At 53.6% G+C, this 19,773-nt stretch overlaps 1 protein-coding gene across 1 annotated transcript; it reads right to left on the minus strand.

The window, feature by feature from the left end:
• Positions 1-547: 547 nt before the first annotated feature.
• On the minus strand, positions 548-19,176 carry SMYD5 (SMYD family member 5). The gene is made up of 13 exons (XM_074951950.1): positions 19,061-19,176; positions 15,125-15,233; positions 13,812-13,951; positions 13,112-13,233; positions 11,812-11,881; positions 9,724-9,828; positions 9,065-9,127; positions 7,226-7,296; positions 6,557-6,663; positions 5,630-5,686; positions 4,688-4,782; positions 3,612-3,682; positions 548-1,381 (listed from the first exon to the last, which is right to left on the minus strand). The coding sequence occupies exons 1-13, from the start codon at positions 19,154-19,156 to the stop codon at positions 1,237-1,239; spliced, it is 1,251 nt and encodes a 416-aa protein (XP_074808051.1). The 5' UTR covers positions 19,157-19,176; the 3' UTR covers positions 548-1,236.
• Positions 19,177-19,773: the final 597 nt, after the last annotated feature.

Here is a 19,773-nt window from a genome sequence, read left to right on the forward strand (position 1 = left end):
CCTAGCTGATTCAGGAGCCTATGTCTCCTTGTTAAAAGGGATTTAGGCACCTAAGAGCCAAAACCGCACTGACAGTCAATAGGCTCCTAAGTGCCTAACTCCCTTCTGACAACGAGTTTCGGCGCTACAGTGCTGAGCAGAGGAATGCCTACGGACCGTTATACCTGGCCCCAGGTGTCGAGCCCCCTGCGGCAAGCTGGGTCAGGATTTCCCTTTGGTGCCCGTTCAGGAGCCCCTCACAGGCCAGCACCACTGAGCCTGATGCCCGGTGGGGCAGACAGCCCTCCCCATGGTGAAACCCCCACATCAAAAGTACTAGGCCAACCCGTGAGGGCAGCAGGAGCAGGAGACCAAGGTAAGGAGTGTGAGGCTCCACCAGCTGACTGTATCCACCCCCAGAGCTACTTAACCCTTCACCTGCTGGCACTAAGAGTATAGATATCTACAACTCAAAATACTCAGCCCTGTCCAGACATGGAGCAGCTAATCCTCCCAACTCCCGCCCCCGCCCTGCAAGCTAGGAAAGTCTGATCACCCCCCCCAATTTTAATCTGAGAGCCAGCGAGAGTAAGTGACTTGCTCACACCGCAAGTCAACGACAGAGCAGGGACTAGAACCCAGGAGTCCTGGCTCCCAGTCTTGTGCTGAGTCCATGAGACTACAACCTCTCTGCACAGCCACTGTCTCCACAGGGTTAAACCTCTGTTCTCCCCCCTCCACAGTCCCGAGGAAGTCATGTGCCCAAATCCCCCCGGACTTCGCTCTCCAAGTTCTCAGATCACTTAGATATTGACACCGGAGGAAGTCCCGGAGTAGCTGGTTGTTCGCCCAGCGTCAGGAACAAGAGTTGTGCTAAGGTTTGTGCACTGTGCTCAGAAGGGGAGGGGACTTTCCCTGCATGCGCCATCTCCCCCGCCCTGGCGTATTGCTCTGTGTGCAGGATCAGACACAAACAAGGAGACCAAGGCGATGTCTGGGTGGGCTGATATCTTCCTCAGCCGTCGAGGAGTGGTTGGGACAAGTGGAGCCATTACCTAGAGAGAGGGGACCACAGACACACTCCCGCAGAAGGATGGTCAGGAGCAGGGAAGATCCCCGCTTCCTCCACTGCCCAACCTAGCCAAACCTTAACATGCTCTCTCCCTGCCGCAGCACCAGCCCTGGCCGACACAGGCACAGTCCCTCCCCACGGTCCCATCTCCGGTACAAAGCCGAACCCCATCCCTGGGCCCAGGATCAAACGTCCGTCATCTCATCCTCCAGCTCCGCATCATCCGTCTCTCCTTCGCCCTCCAGCTCCTCCTCCTCCTCTGAAGTCAGGTTGGCGTCGTCGGCTTGAGCCAGGCACTTGGGGCATGAGCAGGTGAACAGGTAGTGTTCCCTGAGGGGAGCAGGAGAGAGAGAACCACGTCAAGGGAGTTTGCAGTACTGTGGTGCCAGGCTGGAGCGCAGAACCCTTCCATAGAGCCAGCCATTCGGGGGTTAACTCCCCACTTATCCCTCCCTCTGGGCAGGGAGAGCTCACCATGCAGCTGCTGGAGGCCAGGGTTGTAGCCTGAGCCGTGAGTTATGCTGAACAAGAAGCCACTGGTCTCTATCGTTCTAACCTGAGCGCACACTATAGCTACATAAGAACAGCAGACTGGGTCAGAGCAAGGGTCCATCTAGCCCAGTATCCTGTCTTCCAACAGTGGCCAATGCCAGGTGCCCCAGAGGGAATGAACAGAAAAGATAATCATCAAGTGATCCATCCCATCGCCCAGTCCCAGCTTCTGGCAGTCAGAGGCTAGGGACACTCAGAGCATGGGGTTGAATCCCTGGCCATCTTGGCTAGGAGCCATTGCTGGACCCACCCTCCAGGAACTTCTCTAATTCTTTTTTAGAAGCCTTCACAGCATCCCCTGGCAACCCATTCCCCAGGTTGACTGTGTGTTGTGAGAAGAAATACTTCCTCTGGGTAGTATTAAACCTGTTAATGTCACTGGGTGACCCTGGTTCTTGTGTTGTGAGGAGTAAATAACACTTCCCTGGTCACTTTTGCCGCGCCATTCAGGATTTTATAGACCACTGTCATATCCCCCCTTGGTCGTCTCTTTCCCAAGCTGAAAAGTCCCAGTCTTTTGAATCTCTCCTCACATGGAAGCTGTTCCATCCCCCTCATCCTTTTTGTTGCCCTTCTCTGAACCTTTTCCAATTCTAATACATCTTTTTGGAGATGGGGCGACCAGATCTGCCCGCAGCTCTGAAGGCGTGGCCGTAGAAGGGAGTTATATAGTGGCATTATGGCATTTTCTGGTTTATTATCCATCCCTTTCCTATCCTAGCATTCTGGTAGCTCAGGAATAAGACAAGCTTGGGCGAGATGCATCCTTGGGTCGGTCCCCACCGCAGATGGAGGTGTGCCTGCCGTGCAGGCAGGTATACCAGGCTCGCTTTGATCCAGCTTGCACAGGTAACAGGAGCAGCGGAGATGCAGTGACACGGGCCTCAGCGCAGGGTAGCTGCCCCAGCACTAGCCCACCAGGGTCCCTGGGTACAAACTCGGGTTGCTCGCCCACGCTGAAATCTGTGCCCCCACGTCGACGCTGCTATCGTTGCCTAGGTTAAAGCTCGCCTGGGCATGCCCGCCCAGGCCACACACACGCTCACTGCTGTGTAGATGGACCCTGCGGGTGTTGCTGTGTCCGCTCCCAGGGTTCATGCTGCTTGACAGGTTAGGAGCTACACACTCCCTGCAAAACACAGACGGCAATAAAGCCCCGGGGCTCAGGACTTTGCCAGGAGCTGGGGAGAAGGCGTCACCAGCTCACAGTGCAGACGAATCCCAGGTGCTGCATGCAGCGTGCATGCACGTGATGCACACATCACTTACATGCATGCCTGCTGTGTGATCCTCCTGCCTGCATATCGTGCATGCTGGTGTGCCGACCACATCTGTCCGTCCCGAAGGGCGAGCGTGCCGAGAGTGCACACAGGCTGTACGTTCGGCCCAACACCCTTCGGACTGCGGAGGACACAGTGGCCCGTCCAAGCAGGCTGCACGTACACGCACGCTGCAAAGCCAGCCGAACAGAGACCAGGAGGCGCCGTACAAAGGCGCAGACGCAGGCCACAGGGCGATGAGGGCAGAAGCAGCAGGCTCAGCTCTTGGGGCAGAGGCTGAATGGAGCAACTCGGGTTGATCTCAAGTATCCCTCTGTGGCTGGCAGTATTAGAGCACGCACCGGGACCCGCCCTGCTCAGCCTGAGGGAGGGCCAGGGAAGGGAGGCCGGGGGGGGGGGGGGGGGTGTGTGGTGTGCGTATGTGTGTGTGTGAGAGTGTGAGCGTGAGTGGGCAAGTGTGCACTGGGACCTGCCCTGCTCAGCCAGAGGGACGGGTGCAGCAGACTGAGGCCAGACGATGCCATTACATCCAAGAACAGAGTAAGATGCGGGGGGGTGGGGGGGGGGGGTGTCCCCTGATCCCTGAAAATAAATTGACAATATTCTGCAGAACCACTTTGCTCCACCCATGCCTTGGCAACCCTCCCCCCCACCGCTGCTTCTACCCCGATCTGTCCCCAGGGCCCCCTGGCCAGCAGAGTCTGACCGGCGCGGGTGACTGCTCCTACCTGAGTATCTTGTGGCGGCTGTGTCTGCTCCGCTCCCGCTGGCAGCAGTCTAAATAGCTAATGCAGATTTCCTGCCGAGACAAGAGAAACAGGCCCGGCTGAGAGTCAGTTTCCCATTGCACCGAACCACTGCCGGGCTCCCCCGCCCCAGGGGAAGGGATGCTTTCCAGGAACAGAGGGGAAAGTGCAGCAAGTCACTGGGGACAAGGCACTGCCAGAGAGCAGAGGGAACTGGCAGGGCTAAAGCAGAATACAGCATCCAGCAGGGCTAACTTCCAGGGCAGGTAGAAATCAGAATCCAGCCCTATGGAGAGACTGACCCAGCAGAGCAATCAGCGGACCTTTCCATGGCTGGGAGGCCCGGCCAGGACTCAAGGGGCCGCTGCATGGTGACACCAGGCAGCACAGGGGACGTGGAGAGCCAGAGAGAAACAGAGGGTCCATGTGTGTCCTGCAGCCTCAATGAGGAATCTCCTTTGTTGTCCTGACAGCCCGGTCCCATGCCTTCCTCCACATGAGCGACGCTGCAGGCCGGGGTGGCGAAGGTCAGATCTGAACTGCCCCGACGTTCAGGGGCTCGGCGGTCGGGCCCATCTCTAATCCAGACAGCAGAGATCGCCTGGGACTCCCCGATTGCTCACAAAATAATCAGGGTCCAGAACGGCTCGAAAACCCAGCTGGGCTGAACCGCAGCTCATGATGACCCTTGTCCTTTCCTCAGCAAAGGGCCACAGAGGGTTAATGGTCTTTTAGCAAAGACCCTGGACTGGGACTCAGGAGACCAGGGTTCAACCCACAGCTCTGCCACAGACTCCCTGTCTGACCCTGGGCCAGTCACGGCATCTCTCTGTGCCTCAGTTTCCCCATCCATACAATAGGGATGTTACCTCCTATGGGGGTTGGGAGGTGCTTGGATACTATGGTAATGGGGGGATCATGTAAGCACATAGACAGAACCCTACTGGTCTTACACAGGCTGGACAGCCACTGCCTTCGGGAGGAGTTTGGCCTGAGAGAGGGCTACAGGCTTCGGCCCTCCCCAGACAAACCAGCCATTCCCTTCCCTGCAGGCTCACCTCTCCCAGCTTGATCTCCTCCAGAGCAATGAGGTGCAGGAGGAAGTTGTTATCCGGGAAGGATGTCTCAGCGTTGGGGATGCAGCTGTGGTTACCTGCAGCAGGGAAGAGACGGGCACCGGAGCCAGTGAGTGACACACAGAGGCAGGAGACCCACCCATTCACTGCACTGCACCGCGGATCAGCCAGCAGACGGGGAGGGCTTCGATCAGTTCTGCCCCGGGCTCAACGCGGTGAGCTGGAGGCGAAAGCCTTGGGATGCTGTTCGCGTTTCTCTGAACCAACTAGTCTCCCCACTGGTCGTTTAATGGGGTGAGAAGCAATGGAGGAAAATATTCCAGTTGTAGATCCTGCTCCCTTCTCCGTAAGCCTGCCTGTTGTTCAGATTTCCCCACCACCCTGGCTGAGATACTCCCTGCAGCACCGAGACGGCTGCGTTATCTCTAGGCTCCCTCCCTTCTCGTTAATAAACCAGTCTCTGATTGCCCTTTCTTTAATAACAGGAGGCAGCTAAGACTGGAGATGGTTTCCTCACCAAGGTATTTTTACCCCATTGCATGCAAAAAGCACTCTGGGGTTTGAGTCATATGGTATTTGTCTCTAACATGCCTGGCGCACTTTGGGCTCAGTAGGAATACGAATGCACTGGAGGTTACCTTGGCACTAGATTGCAGACCCTGGTTTGTTATTGTAGGGTTGCTCACGTGTGCTGAGCTGCTGGCGTTTATTTGCTTGTTTGAAAAGCTCTGGCGTGTTCATTTTCGAGAAGCATCATATAAATAACGCGTGGCTTTTGCAAATGGACGCAAGGAAACGAGAAGGCAGGCCAGGCTGTGACCCACCCGACCACGCCGGCATCTCTCGAAACCTTCGAACCGTTAGAATGGTTCAGCCAAAGAGGGAGGGGGCGGGCCGGCCAATCAGCATCGGCCCGTTACTTACAGCAGCTCTGGAGCACATAGAGGCCGGATCCCTCGCAGTTCAAGAACTCCCCGGTCTCTGAAGCAGAAAGGGAGGGTTACAGCACCGGACAGCTTCCCCAGCCAAACCCTGCTCCTCCCGGACAGCTTCCCCAGCCAAACCCTCACTCCAGGAGAGTGAGCGCGTGGGGAAACAGCAGGGTGGGCAAATTCGACCAGGGCAGAGCCGTTTTGTACCAGTTCACTGGGCCAGTCACACCAATCCACTTCAGCCTCCCAGGGAGCTTGGGGACTGGACAGCTGGGGGGGGGGGTCGGTATTTAAAGGGGCCAGACTCCCTAGTTGACCCCCCAGATAGCTGTGGGAGGAACTGAAGGCACGGAAACATCCAATTAATTACTTAACTGCACCCACAAATCAAGCAGACACCTACTGGTCCGCATGTGCGCCCATCACAACCAGCAAAACGGGGAGCTGGGTTTTAAAAACTGGTTGCCATCGCCTGGGGACACACCCATCTCCCTCCACCAGCCCCAGGAGCTGCTCCCTGCGGCTCGCCTCCCCTCAGCCACACTTCCCAGTATCTGGGAGCCAGATCCCCTGGCTGTTGAGACTGTTGAGGGTTTGGTGAATCCAGAAAAATGGCAGCAAACCAGTCCTGGCCCCGATGTTGAATGGGAAGGAGGGACCTTGTCCCTGAGCAGAGTTCTCTCAGGGTACAGCTACACTGCAGCCGGGAGTGCCAGCGGCAGCTCATGGACCCTGACCGGGGCCTTCAGACAGCACCGGTCAATGCAGCCCACAAAATCGGCCAACTGCAATCGCTGCTGAGTCCCACGCCCAGCCCTGCCCGTTCCCTGGTCCCTGACTGGCCTGGAGAAGACAATGACCCAGAGAACCGCACCGACAGCCACCCGGGGACCACGCCAATGCTTCCTGCTGCAGTTACCTTTCTCGATATCCTTATAGAGCTGGTCTATGAAGGCGTCTAGCTGCTCTCGCTCGTGCGGGGGAAGCTCTAACGCATCGCAGGCATGGACCCACTGGCTCAGGGAACTAGCGGAAACCAGACAGAACGTGGTTATGTTTCCAAAGGTCTCTGGATCTGGCCGGGTGGGCGAGAGAGCCACCCGTACCCCAGTGCTTGGGAGAGCTGTGATCACACCCCGGGAGCCGGCACAGGTGCTCACAGCACCGGCTTTCGTTCTTCAGCACAGAACACTCAGGAGGGAGGAGAGACTCTTTGGGGCTCCCAGGGTTCAACTGTCCAATGTCCCCAAGAGGCAAAGTTCTGATGCAAAACCAGACCTGAACTTTGGGAGGCTTTGGATTGAGGGCACTGGGGAGGTCCTGTTCTACTTGACAGAAAGGCGGTAAAGAGCCGCTTTTACAGAACCTCAGCAACACATACAAGGTTTTTTCTCTGCTCTCGCTCTAGGTACTTAAGTGGCTCCCATCAGCTGGGTTGGATGACTCCTTCAGACGGCAGAGGGGATCCATGCAAGCGCTGAGGGGAGCCCAGAGCCCTAGAGAGCTTTGGGACTCTCATGACTTCCATGCCGATTTCTCAACAGTTCCCCATGCACAGCCAGAGCGCAACGGCGAATCCACTGGTTACCTTGTTCCTATGCCTTGGCCATTGGTCCCAACCAGGGCGAACAGCGATCGGAACCCTTCTGGAGTAAACCACTGCAGAGAGGCCAAGAAGCAAGAGGATCAGTTTACCTGTCAGGACTGTAGGGCTAGCTACCATCTCAGTGGCTCCCATTTGCTCTAGCTCAGTGTTTCTCAACCTGTTTGATACCAGGGACCAGCCTGCTGCCTTCCTGCACTGCGTCAGGGAGATCTCAGGGATCGGCCCCGGTCCACGGACCAGTCGCTGAGAAACACTGCTCTAGCTCGCAGCCTCACTTGTCGGACCCACCGCAGAATCACGTGACGGGACGCAGGGCCGGGGCTGGAGCTGCCGTAGAACGGGCCCTCATGCTATTACAACCAACAGCGAACCGAGCCTCTGCTCTGCTGTGACACAGGTCTAGCGTCCTGTAATAACAAAGCCGGGACACAAGGCGGCGGTCCCTAGAAATGCCCCGTGAGAGAGATCTGGATGGAGAACGTGAGGCACAGAGCTTAGTGGCTTGATTTTCATCAGCACTTCGCATCTACTGTCTTCAGTGGGAGAGCGGCACCTTTGACAAATCTGACCCGTCAAGCAAAGGGGTTCCATCCTCTAGCAGAATCCAGGGTCAGCAGGGCTCCCCTCAGACTCAGCCTATGTTCTCCCTCCCTCGGCTTCACCCCATTACTCCTTGTGGTGTCCTGTCCCAAACAATTCCTCCCCCTAGTAGGCATTTACAACCTTCTCAGATGGTTCTGGCCCCACCCAGTTCTTAGGGATCCCTCCCAGCTCCCCGTCGGCCTCGTCTCTCCTTTCTGCTACTCAACGGTGGATTCCAAGTACAGTCACTCCAGAGCCATAGAGCGCCGGAGAGGGCACAAGCCTATTACATTGTATTTCTTTCCCCCGGGCACGTCCCCTGTAAGGCAGCAGCAAGGGGAAATGCTGAACAGCTGTACGTGTTCCAGTGTCGTATGTAAGATACAGGAGGTAATATCCCACTCCGCTCGGCACCGGTGAGACCTCAGCTGGGTCCCATCCTGGACGCCACACTTAGGAAAGATGTGGACAAACTGAAGGGAGTCCAGAGAAGAGCAACAAAAATGAGAAAAGGTTTAGAAAATCTGACCCACGGGGAACGTTAAAAACCCTGGACATGGTTAGTCTTGAGAAAAGAAGACTGAGGGGGGGACTGATAACAGTCTGCAAATATGGTAACGGCTGTTACAAAGAGGACGGGAATCGATTACTCTCCGAGTCCACTGGAGGGAGGACAAGACGTTTTGGGCTTAATCTGCAGCAAGGGAGATTGAGGTTGGCTATGAAGAAAAACTTTCGAACTCTAAGGGGAGCTGAGCACTTGGAACAGGCTTCCAAGGGAGGTCGTGGAATCCCCGTCACTGGAGGTTTTGAAGAACAGGTTGGACAAACACCTGTCAGGGATGGTCTAGAGAGGGTCACGTGGTCCTGCCTCAGTGAGGGGGCTGGACTAGGTGACCTCTCAAGGTCCCTTCCAGCCCTACCTTTCTATGATTCTTGTTATCCCCTGAGCCCGTCTAAGCTCAAGCACTGAGGGGGTTAAATACTCAGGTGCTGGAGAAAGAGGTTGTCCCTCATATCTCACCTCAGCCCCGCTGGGGTAAGGGTGAGGCACCAATGGGCTTCAGGGCAAATCTTAGCCCCTCAGTACTGTCAGGAGGAACGGCAACCAGGACACCCCACTTTCGGGGTGTCAGAGGGACTAGGGAGAAACGGGAGCTCCTCAGCACTCTCTCTGGGGTGCACAGGACTCTGCCGGGGGGGAGGGGGGAAAGGGGGTGACAAGGACTCACCACTCACCCTGCTGAGATGTTCTTCGTAAAGGGCATCCGTGAAGAGCCGCCGGAGGAGCTCTAGCTGGCCCTGGAGAAACATGGCCACAAAATCAGCGAGGAGAGGAGCCCCAGGGCAGGTGTGGCAGCTTTAAATCCAGCCGACGAGCAGAGTCTGGAGCAGCCTGAAGGCTCTTTGCGCCACCATTTCTGGTCAAGAAGCTGCTCGTCTGAATTGCCCCCAAGCTGGCAGCCATCAAAAGCCACCAGCACCTGTGGCTGCGTGCCCACGAGCAAAGCACTGGTATCTGGCCACTCCCTTTGGGAGAAGCAACCTCAGCATGGAAACCCCTGGCACTAACTGCTCCTTTCTCAGTGGACAGGCCACAGCTTGGTCTGTCTACCACGGAGCCAGGGCAATACACTGGCTTAATGGCCATGGCTCCCTCTAGTGGCTGGTCCAACAGCCTGCCGTGTACTGAGCACGAGAGGAGAACTCCTTTAGCTCAAGTGGAGAAGGCCCGTGGTTTGGACACTGACCGTTCCGGTTCTGGTCACTGCTGGGGACTGTGGTGTCTCTCTCTGTGACCAAGGGTTTGTACACAAGTGGGGCCTTCAGAGGGAAAGGAGAGGAACTCAGGGATCCCCCCAGAAGGCCAAAGCACTCCAGTGGTGTGACGCACTGACCTTAAATTTGTCCCCCAGCAGCTTGTGGACGATCTCCTCTTCTTCGTTGGCCGTTTTACTGCAGAACTGAGAGAAAAGCTTTATCCACCAGTCCTTGTCCTTTGCCTGAAACGTATCAAACAGCCGCTCAAACTGGCACTCCAGCAGGAGGGAAGTGGGAGGGGGCTACGCGAGATGGCAGGACACCCAGATCTGGACGCTATTTAGGCCAGAATGTTAGCACTGCTACAGCGATGTTTAACCCTTGGAATACAAGTGAGCCAGAGAAAGGAAAGGGGAGGAAGGCTGGTTTTGTGTTTAACGCACAAGGTGGGAACTCAGGAGAGCGGGGTTCAATTCCCTGTTCTGCCACAGACACCCTCTGTGACTTTGGGCAAGTCACTCGGTGCCTCAGTTTCCCCATCTGTGACATAAGGATAATACTTCTCTACTTGAGATGGGAGCGGTGGGGATATATAGGTGAGACACACAGCAGTGAGGCCCATGTGGGGAGCTAGACAGAGAGGGCAGGAGAAGCCAAGGAGAGTACGCCATGGGGGGTATTAATGCGATGGGCTCAGCCCAGTTCCACGGTGATAGTTTTTGTTCTAGGCAAACTCAGGTCTCCCTTTGCTAAGGTGGAGGGGAAGCCACAGATGTGCGACAACAGCTTTGACTCCCGGTAACCTGATGGGATGAGGGAAGTCAAAACCCCAAACTCCACCGTTAGGAAAAGCAGGAAACACACAGTCAAGGGGCTGCTTCGTACACAGCCACAACCCTCATTTTAAAGAGCTCTCCCAGGCCAGTGGGAAGACCCAGGGAATAGATCACTCATCATGCAGATGACAGATGCCTTCTCAGGACACACTAACCCAGATGTTAGCCCATAAAGATCACCTCCCATGGCACAGCCACGCCACACGGGTGGGTGTGTATATTTATTCCACCCTTATCACCATGGTATCCAAGGCCCTTACAGAATCTGTGCTACCAGCAGCCTCTGATTTCCCGCAGCAAGAGGCATCTTCAGCACCTAGCACAAACAAGCGCCCAGCACAAGCCCTGAGACAGGAGCTGGAGCAGTGTCACGCGGTCAGGACAGTGACACAGAGACCCAGGCTGTGATGGGACATCCTGGCTGGTGTGTCTGTGTCCCACTGCCGGGTGGAATCCGACCTGCCTGACTCATCTGTGTCCAAAGGGCTTAGATGCTCTCGAGCGAATGACAGCGGAAGGAGTGTCTGCTTCTGGGGCGGAAGGTCATGAGGTCCTTCTCTGCTGCATGCTGTCTCAGCAATGAACGCTCGCTAGTGCTGGTAAGTGCGTGCAGTGCAGTGAGACATCCCCAGCCCCACGAGCTGACGTGCCGGGAGGTTACCTTACAGCATGTCTACACTGCAAAGCGAAGGTGTGCTTGTAGCCCACCCAGGCTAGCTTTAACCTTAGCAGTGAAGATGTAGGGAAGACATGTCAGCACAGGATCCAGCAGGGGCCCCCAAATGAAATGAATAGGCAGTGGGTTTAAAACAAACAAAGGGAAGTGTTTCTTCACACAACGCACAGTTAACCTGTGGAACTCCTTACTAGAGGATGTTGTGAAGGCCAAGAGTGTAACAGGGTTCAAAAAAGAACTAGATAAGTTCATGGCGGATAGGTCCATCAATGGCTGTTAGCCAGGATGGGCAGGGATGGTGTCCCTAGCCTCTGTTTGCCAGAAGCTGGGAATGGGTGACAGGGGATGGATCACTTGATGATTCCCTGTTCTGTTCATTCCCTCTGGGCACTGGCCACTGTCGGAAGACAGGAGACAGGGCTAGCTGGACCTTTGGTCTGACCCAGTCTGGCCGGTCTTATGGACTAACAACCAAGTAAAAGCCTGCACAGGACTCTGGATATGTCCTCGGGTTGATAACCTGTGCCACCATGTTGTTGCTACGGCTGTGAACCCTGCTAGCTAGTGGCGGGCATGCCTACCGGTGCTACAATCATCCCTTCACTTTGCAACGCAGACGTAGCCCTAGAGAGGAGAGGGCAGACACCAGGGAGCAACGTACAGGAGGTGCCGAGACGCACCTAGCGCCACCAGCAGCAAACAGAGGCACGCACCTGTTTGACGGTGGCTACCATCCTCACCAGCAGCATGATGCTGGAAGTCTCCGGTGGGTAATGGATGTTTCTGTACCAGGGGGAGGAATAATAGAGCGAGAGTGAGAGGAGCAGAGATGTCCTGGCACTGAAAGGGCAAGCAGGGTGTTTGCAGCTCGAAGGGAGACAAGGACTGGAATCCCACACACAGCCTCGTTCAGATGCAGACATCGGACTGACATGAACAGCCCAGGAGCTCCGCAGGGGAAGTGGAAATTAACCAAGTTCTAAAAGGCTCAGCCGGGGCACTTATGGAGGTCTGGCCAAAGGGGCAACTTCCTGCCCTGCCTTTGGACTCTAGCAGGGGACCTTCCAAGTCTGGTCTACCGTGCATTTCTCTGCTTGTTGACAGTGAACCAGCTAAAGGCAGCAAGGCCTAGGGGCTCCGGCACTCGAGAGACTCCAGATCTAGTCCCAGCTCTGCCATGTGACCTTCGGTTAGTCAGTTCCCCACCTCCCCTTCCTACCCCTTGTCTATTTAGACTGTAAATTCTTTGGGGCAGGGACTACAGTTACTCTATATATGTACAGCCCCCAGCACAATGCAATTACAGCTCTGATAGGGGTCTCTGGGTGCTACTATAATACAAATAACTGAAGAGCCAACTAAAAATCTACGTGTTACACCTAGTGAGCTGTTGTCTCATGTTTCAGCAGAGGGCTGGAGTCAGGAGAACTGGGCTCTGTTACCACCTTGATCACATCCCTTCTCTGTGCCTCAGTTTCCTCATCTGCAAGCATGGATAATAATCCTTCTCTCTCTCTCACACAGAGGTGTTGGGAGACTTAATTCAATAATGTCTGTGAAGTGCTTTGGGATCCACAGATGGTGCCACAGAACTGCAAAGTATTATAATCAACTGACTGGTGTATACACACTCTATTGCCCTCTACTGGATGAATTGCTCAGCTGGGTGTCACAGCCTCTATATGGCTAAAGGAGATTCTCTCTTAGCTCAAGCGACAGAGGCTTGTGCTTCAGGAGCAGGAGGCTCCTCGCTCTGTTCTCACTGATGCCGTGAAGTTCGGAGTGGCGGTGGGATGCAGCACAGTGACAACTGCATATCGTAGGAGGCCCTGGATGGTTATAGGCTGGAACAATGGAGCTGTGGGTGCCTCTGCAGAGACAGAGCAGTAACTGACCCTGCTCCAAACTACCTTCAGCTGGACACAGGGTGAGTCCCCGTCTCTGCTCCCGAACGAGCCAGAGCCAGTCTATTCAGTAGGTAGTTCTGGTCCTACAAACATCCAGTGCACCTACCTCCAGGCCTCCTGCAGTTTGTTGAGGGGATGTTTGGGGTCCTCTCGGGAGGGGCCCAGGCACAGCACCTGGTGGTATTGCTCGAAGGCAGATTGCCTGCATTCAGCACTGCAATACGCAACCTGGAGAGCAACAGAGACAGCGACACACGTCAGTCAGCGGAAGAGTAACCTAGGAACTTAGACCGCAGGAAAGTGAGCAACCCTTAAAGGCCAGCCATTTTCCTAGTGACCTAGGGAGAGCACTGTGGTAGGGAGGAGGGGGTTCCTGGGAGCAGTCCTACGCCAGCCCACCTCCCCTTAGTACAGAGTCCTGGCCCTATCTATTGCAAGGAAGAGCAGGGGGTAGCAAAGGCATGTGCCTTCCCCCTGGGTGAACCTCTCCTCGGACACAGATGCCCCTGTGAGCACCAGGATATGAAAAATCTCCCCTGCACCCCCATTGTGTACGACGAGGCTGTAGAGTGGGAAGAACTGGCCTAGACGACCCAAGTGGTCCTGCCCCGTCAGATGCTCTCTCCATCAGTAGCGAGGAAAGCAATTCAACCTTCCCGATGAGAGCGCCCCAACACCAGGGCAGCTGCAGCAACAATGGCAGATCTGAAAGGGACGTGGCCTCCTTGCAGATCAAGCCCCATCCCGATCGATCAACACAAGGCCACAGCAATGGCAGCTCCCAGCTCTCCCCAGCAACCTGGTACCTGGCAATGGGGGCAATGCTGATGCAAATCCTTCCGGATGCTGCACTGCTCTGGGTGAGGCAGGACCCGACGGCTTTTCCCCAGAAGCCTCTGTGCGTTCTCCTCTGCCGTCTCCAAGGCCCGCAGGCAGTGGTCACAGGCTGGGGAAGAAGGAACGAGCCAGATGACAGAGATAGAGAGAACCTCCTTCTAAAAGAACAGATGCGTTTGCATGCAGTGGGCCAGATCCTCGGCTGCTGTTTCAGGGTGGGTCCATTAACTTCAGTGGCGCAACCCTGGTTTACAGTTGCTGAGAATCTGGTTCACTATCCCACTCTAAACCACAACTCTGAAAACATCACAGGCCCAACACCGTCTGTAGAAACACGGCCCCATTATCTGCACCACTTCCCACATTCTTCATCTCCCTTTGCCACCAAACTTCACCTGCATCACGAGTCCCCAAACTGATCTGTGATGAGAAACCCTTCTGCGACACAGCTCCTGCCATCCGAAACGACCATCATGTATCTCCCTACCTCACTGATTCTTCATGCCACTTCAAATCTCAACTGGAAACCTTTTCTCCCTGTCCTAAAGCTCTTTCTTGGTTTCTATCCCCCGATCTGTCATCATTATTTAACCCTGTTCCGTGTTTAGGGATTGATGGTATAAAAGACACAGTGCCCAGTGAAGCCAAGGTGTACTGCAACAGGGTTCAAGGAATGATCCCTAGATATTATTGCTTCTGTGCAGCTCCCACCTTTTGCACTGATTACATCCAACTTGCAAATCACATTATATTCCCTGGGATCAGCATTTTTCTCCCTTCAGACCACGGGTCTGAGACGAGAACTTGGAAACATTCTTTGTCCAGCACAGTGTTTCTAACCCCTGGAAGGCCATGAGGTATCCAACCTTAAAACCACGTTCTTCTGATTATCATCTTGCTTTCCCGCCCCCTTTACTTCAATGACAATATGATTTTTGCAGAAGATATTTAATGGAGCACCATATTTAGAGATCAGTGGTTTATACCACTGACGTGCTGGGTTTGTACAGCTTTTCCAGGCTATCAAGCATTTATTCCTAGCATTGGTGGTTTGAAAGACATCAGTCTTTAAACTGTCACTGGTCTTTTGACCACCAGCATTTTGTTCCGCATAGGCCACAGGCTGAATACAGCAAGTCTCAGACCTTGGGCCAGTGTAATTTTCTGGGGCACGAACACATCAGGGTCACTGCTTCTTTCTCAGCGCTTTGTTATGCAGGACATCAGAGTCGGTGAACTAAGGGTCCCCTCCTGGTCTTAAAACCAATGACTCTCCTCTCACCTTTATATCTGTACAGCACATTCCAGAGGAACTGGGATGACACCACAGGCTTCTCCAAGAAGATCGTTTCCCCTTTATGGATATTCCTGGTGGCAAATAAGCCTTTTCCCTTTGAATGGAGAAACAAGAGTGACTCCCAGTCTGTAGCAATTTGCAGCACTGCAAGTTCAGTTAGGGCTATTCCATCTCCCCAGCTAGCTGTGAGTTCCACTCTCAGGGTAGACCAAGAGTTAGGAATAGAGTCCATGTCTTCCGACGGACCGACGCCAAGTCCAGTGTCCTAAGCCAAAACCCTGGCTCTGAGAATGTAGGGTGGAACCCAGATCCAGAGCTGTAGAATCCAGATCCACGTGTTTATGGCTTGTGCCCCCTCCCACAGACTGCTCCGGGGGCAAACTAGGGCAAAACTCCCACTGACTCCAGTAGGGCCAGGATTTCACCCCTCAACTTTATCTTTCACCTGAAAGGATCTCAAAGTTAAATACTAGGGCTGTCGATTAATCTCAGTTAACTCATGTGATTAACTCAAAAAAATTAATCGCAATTAATCGCACTGTTAAACAATAGAATACCAATTGAAATGTATTAAATATTTTGGATGTTGTTCTACATTTTCAAATATATTGATTTCTATTACAACAGAAAATACGAAGCGTACAGTGCTTACTTTATATTATTATTTTTATTACAAATATTTGCACTGTAGAAAATGATAAACAAAAGAAATAGTATTTTTCAATTCACCTCATACAAGTACTGTAGTACAATCTCTTTATCATGAAAGTGTAACTTACAAATGTAGGGTTTTTTGGTTACATAGCTGCTCTCAAAAATAAGACAATGTAAAACTTTAGAGACTACAAGCCCACTTGGTCCTACTTCTTGTTCAGCCAATCGCTAAGACAAACAAGTTTGTTTACATTTACGGGAGATACTGCTGCCCGCTTCTTATTTATAATGTAACCAGGAAGCGAAAATAAGCATTTGAATGGCTCGTATGTAGCTGGCGTTGCAAGGTATTTACGTGCCAAATATGCTAAACATTCGTATGCCCCTTCATGTCTCGGCCACCATTCCAGAGGACATGCTTCCATGCAGATGATGCTTGTTAAAAAAAAATAATGAATTAATTAAATTTGTGACTGAACTCCTTGGGGGAGAATTGTGTGTTTCCTGCTCTGTTTTACCCGCGTTCTGCCATATATTTCATGTTATAGCAGGCTCAGGTGATGACCCAGCACTTTCACTGCAGATTTGACAAAAGGCAAAGAAGGTACCAATGTGAGATTTCTAAAAATAGCTACAGCACTCAACCCAAGGTTTAAGAGTCTGAAGTGCCTTCCAAAATCTGAGAGGGACGAGGTGTGGAGCATGCTTTCAGAAGTCTTAAAAGAGCAACACTCCGAAGCGGAAACTTACAGACCCCGAACCACCAAAAAAGAAAATCAACCTTCTGCTGGTGGCATCTGACTCAGATGATGAAAATAAACATGCATTGGTCTGCACTGCTTTGGATCGTTATCGAGCAGAACCCATCATCCGCATGGACGTATGTCCTCTGGAATGGTGACTGAAGCATGAAGGGACATATGAATTTTTAGTGCATCTGGCACGTAAATATCTTGCGACGCCGGCTACAACAGTGCCATGAGAACGCCTGTTCTCACTTTCAGGTGACATGGTAAACAAGAAGTGGGCAGCATCATCTCCTGCAAATTGTAACCAAACTTGTTTTGTTTGAGCGATTGGCTGAAGTAGGACTGAGTGGACTTGTAGACTCTAAAGTTTTACATTGTTTTATTTTTGAGTGCAGTTATTTTTTGTACATAATTCTACATTTGTAAGTTCAATTTGCATGATAAAGAGACTGCACTACAGTACTTGTATTAAGGGAATTGAAAAATACAATTTCTTTTGTTTTTTTACAGTGCAAATATTTGAAATAAAAATAATATAAAGTGAACACTGTACCCTTTGTATTCTGTGCTGTAACTGAAATCAATATATTTGAAAACGTGGAAAACATCCAAAAATATTTAAATAAATGGTATTCTATTATTACCAGTGTGATTAATCACACAATTAATTGCGATTAATTTGTTTAATCGCTTGACAGCCCTATTAAATACACAAGATCATTTCATACAGCACTGAAATGCAACAACCTCTGGGGCGTATCATGTCAACTGGCAAACATAGCAGCCCCAACAACATTTTCATTTAGAGCATAAAATTGGGAGATCCTTGGTAAACACTGCGATTCAAACCCCTCCTAGCCTCCTAAGAGGTGAAAGCTGTGTCATCACTGGTAAGGTAATTTTCTCTAGGGCTGCAGTAAGGTCTAGGATTTGACCGAGTAGCCCTACTGGCCTAGCTTGGTACTATTTCTTTATTATGTGATCTGTTGCTCATCATTTTAGCATCAATGAGTAAAAATAATTCAACATAAAAGACTTCCCATCATAACACACAAATACTCAGGAACAAATACAGACACCGATCCTGCAAATGGTTCCACACTTACTTAATGTTACACATACGAATAGCTCCATTGAAATCAAGGGGACAACTCATGCACAAAGATAAGCCAGTACAGAAGCATCTGCAGGAGCAGGACACAGTGAGGACAATAAAATGAACCTGGCATTATAGATATTTTGGGCCCAAAGCTAAAGCTAACGGCAGCTATAAGCTTTATAGCATTCCCCTGTTTTCACTCCCGCGTCTCTGGGGAAAGTTCACATTTGGGCTGAGATCAGCCTTGAAAGAGAATTAATTCTTCTGGAGCTTTTGAGTCAAATTCATTCTGCCACTTTGGAGTCACACGAGCAATAACAAAAATTGTCTAACACTGTTTAGAACAGCTCCCCCAGCATCGCCCCCCAAGCCCTGCCAATGTATCTGAAGTATGATTTTTATAATCCAGTCCATGGATCGCCCCGCCCCACTCTGTTGATGCACCTCAGTCCTGACCTGCAACCCTCTTTCCCTTGCAATTCCAGCCTTGGACTTCACCCCCACCGGCCCCCCAGCACACCTCCGATGCGCCCAGCTATTCCAGCCCATTCAGCTGTCCAAATTCCTGGAAAGGGGAAGCTGGGGGAAGGGAGGCTCAACCATGTTGTTTTTTTTAAAAAATCACTGTTTTTAATTGGGGTGGGGCAGGAACCAGACAAACAGGTGTGTGGGGGGGCTGATCCAGCCAGGAAAGGCTCCCCATTCAGGAGCAGGAAGAGCGGGGACCCCCCTCGCTTTGCAAGGAGCACCAAGGCGGGAGATGGGGGCCGATGGAAAGGGACAGATCACGCTCCCCCCTGGCAGAAGCCACAGATGGAGGTTTAATAGTCCCTAGAGTGGGGAAGGGGGGCGTGTGTGAGAGAGAAGCGGGTCTCCCAGCCAGGGAAGGGCAGTGCAGGCTGGACAGGACCCCATCGGAGCTGCGAGGGGAGGGATCCCGGAGGGACCCCCCCCAGGGTGGAGCAATGCCCAGGGCTGTGCCAAGCTGCACAAAGTGGAGTCTCTCCCAGCAGCAGCAGAGCCACCCTCATGCCAGCCTGGAAGGAGGGACCTGAGTGTGGGTGGGTGGGTGGGTGGCTGGGGGGGGGGGTGGAATCTGATCCCCTGGCCAGTGTGTGTGTGGGGGGGGGAGGGATCTGATCCCCTGGCCGGTGTGTGTGTGGGGGGGGAGGGGGGATCTGATCCCCTGGCCGGTGTGTGTGTGTGGGGGGGGGGGATCTGATCCCCTGGCCGGTGTGTGTGTGTGTGTGGGGGGGGGATCTGATCCCCTGGCCAGGGTGTGTGTGTGGGGGGGGGAAATCTGATCCCCTGGCCAGGGTGTGTGTGTGTGGGGGGGATCTGATTCCCTGGCCGGTGTGTGTGTGTGGGGGGGGGGGATCTGATCCCCTGGCCGGGGGAGGGGGGGGACGGGACCCTCACCTTGAGGCTGCTGATGAATCTCACTTCCACCATGGCCCGGGCCCGGCCCGCAGGATCCGCACAAAAGCAGAACAGGTCACCCATGGAGGCAGCCATCTTGGGCGCCCTCCCAACTCTGACCTGGTGGGGGAGCGGGAAAGTTCTCTTCCTGCTCCTCCTCCTCCTCCTCCTCCTCTTGTTCTTCCTGGGCCCTGCCGCTGGGCTTGTGCCGAGCAGCCGCTGCACCCGCTGCCGGGCTGGGAATCCGCGGCGGCTGCCTCCTGTTTGCGGGCGGGGGGAGTCGAGCAGCTGGAGGCTGAGGAGAGGCGAATGAGGGGCAAAAATCAGGGACGGGGCTGGGAGGGTAGGAGCCGGGGTTCAGCCCCGGGGGTCGGGGGGGTAGGAGCCGGGGTTCAGCCCGGGGTAGGAGCCGGGGTTCAGCCCGGGGGGGGGGGCGCTGCTAGACGGGGGCAGAGGACAAAGCCCCGGCACTGGGGGGAGGGGGGGGATTTACAGTTTGCCCCGATGGGATGAGCCACCTGCCGTGTTTGCAAATAGAGGGTGGGGGCGGGGGGCTTTTTTTATGTCCCCTCTCACCAGCCAGCACCCCGCTTCCCAGGGCTGGGCTCCTAAAGGCCCAGGGCCCCCCCATGCCTAGACACGGCAGCTCTTCCCTCGCTGATCTATTACAGGGGTGGCCAAACTGTGGCTCACGAGCCACGTGCAGCTCTTTG

Source organism: Natator depressus, chromosome 4, assembly GCF_965152275.1.
Source record: "Natator depressus isolate rNatDep1 chromosome 4, rNatDep2.hap1, whole genome shotgun sequence".
NCBI classification, from domain to species: Eukaryota; Metazoa; Chordata; order Testudines; family Cheloniidae; genus Natator; species Natator depressus.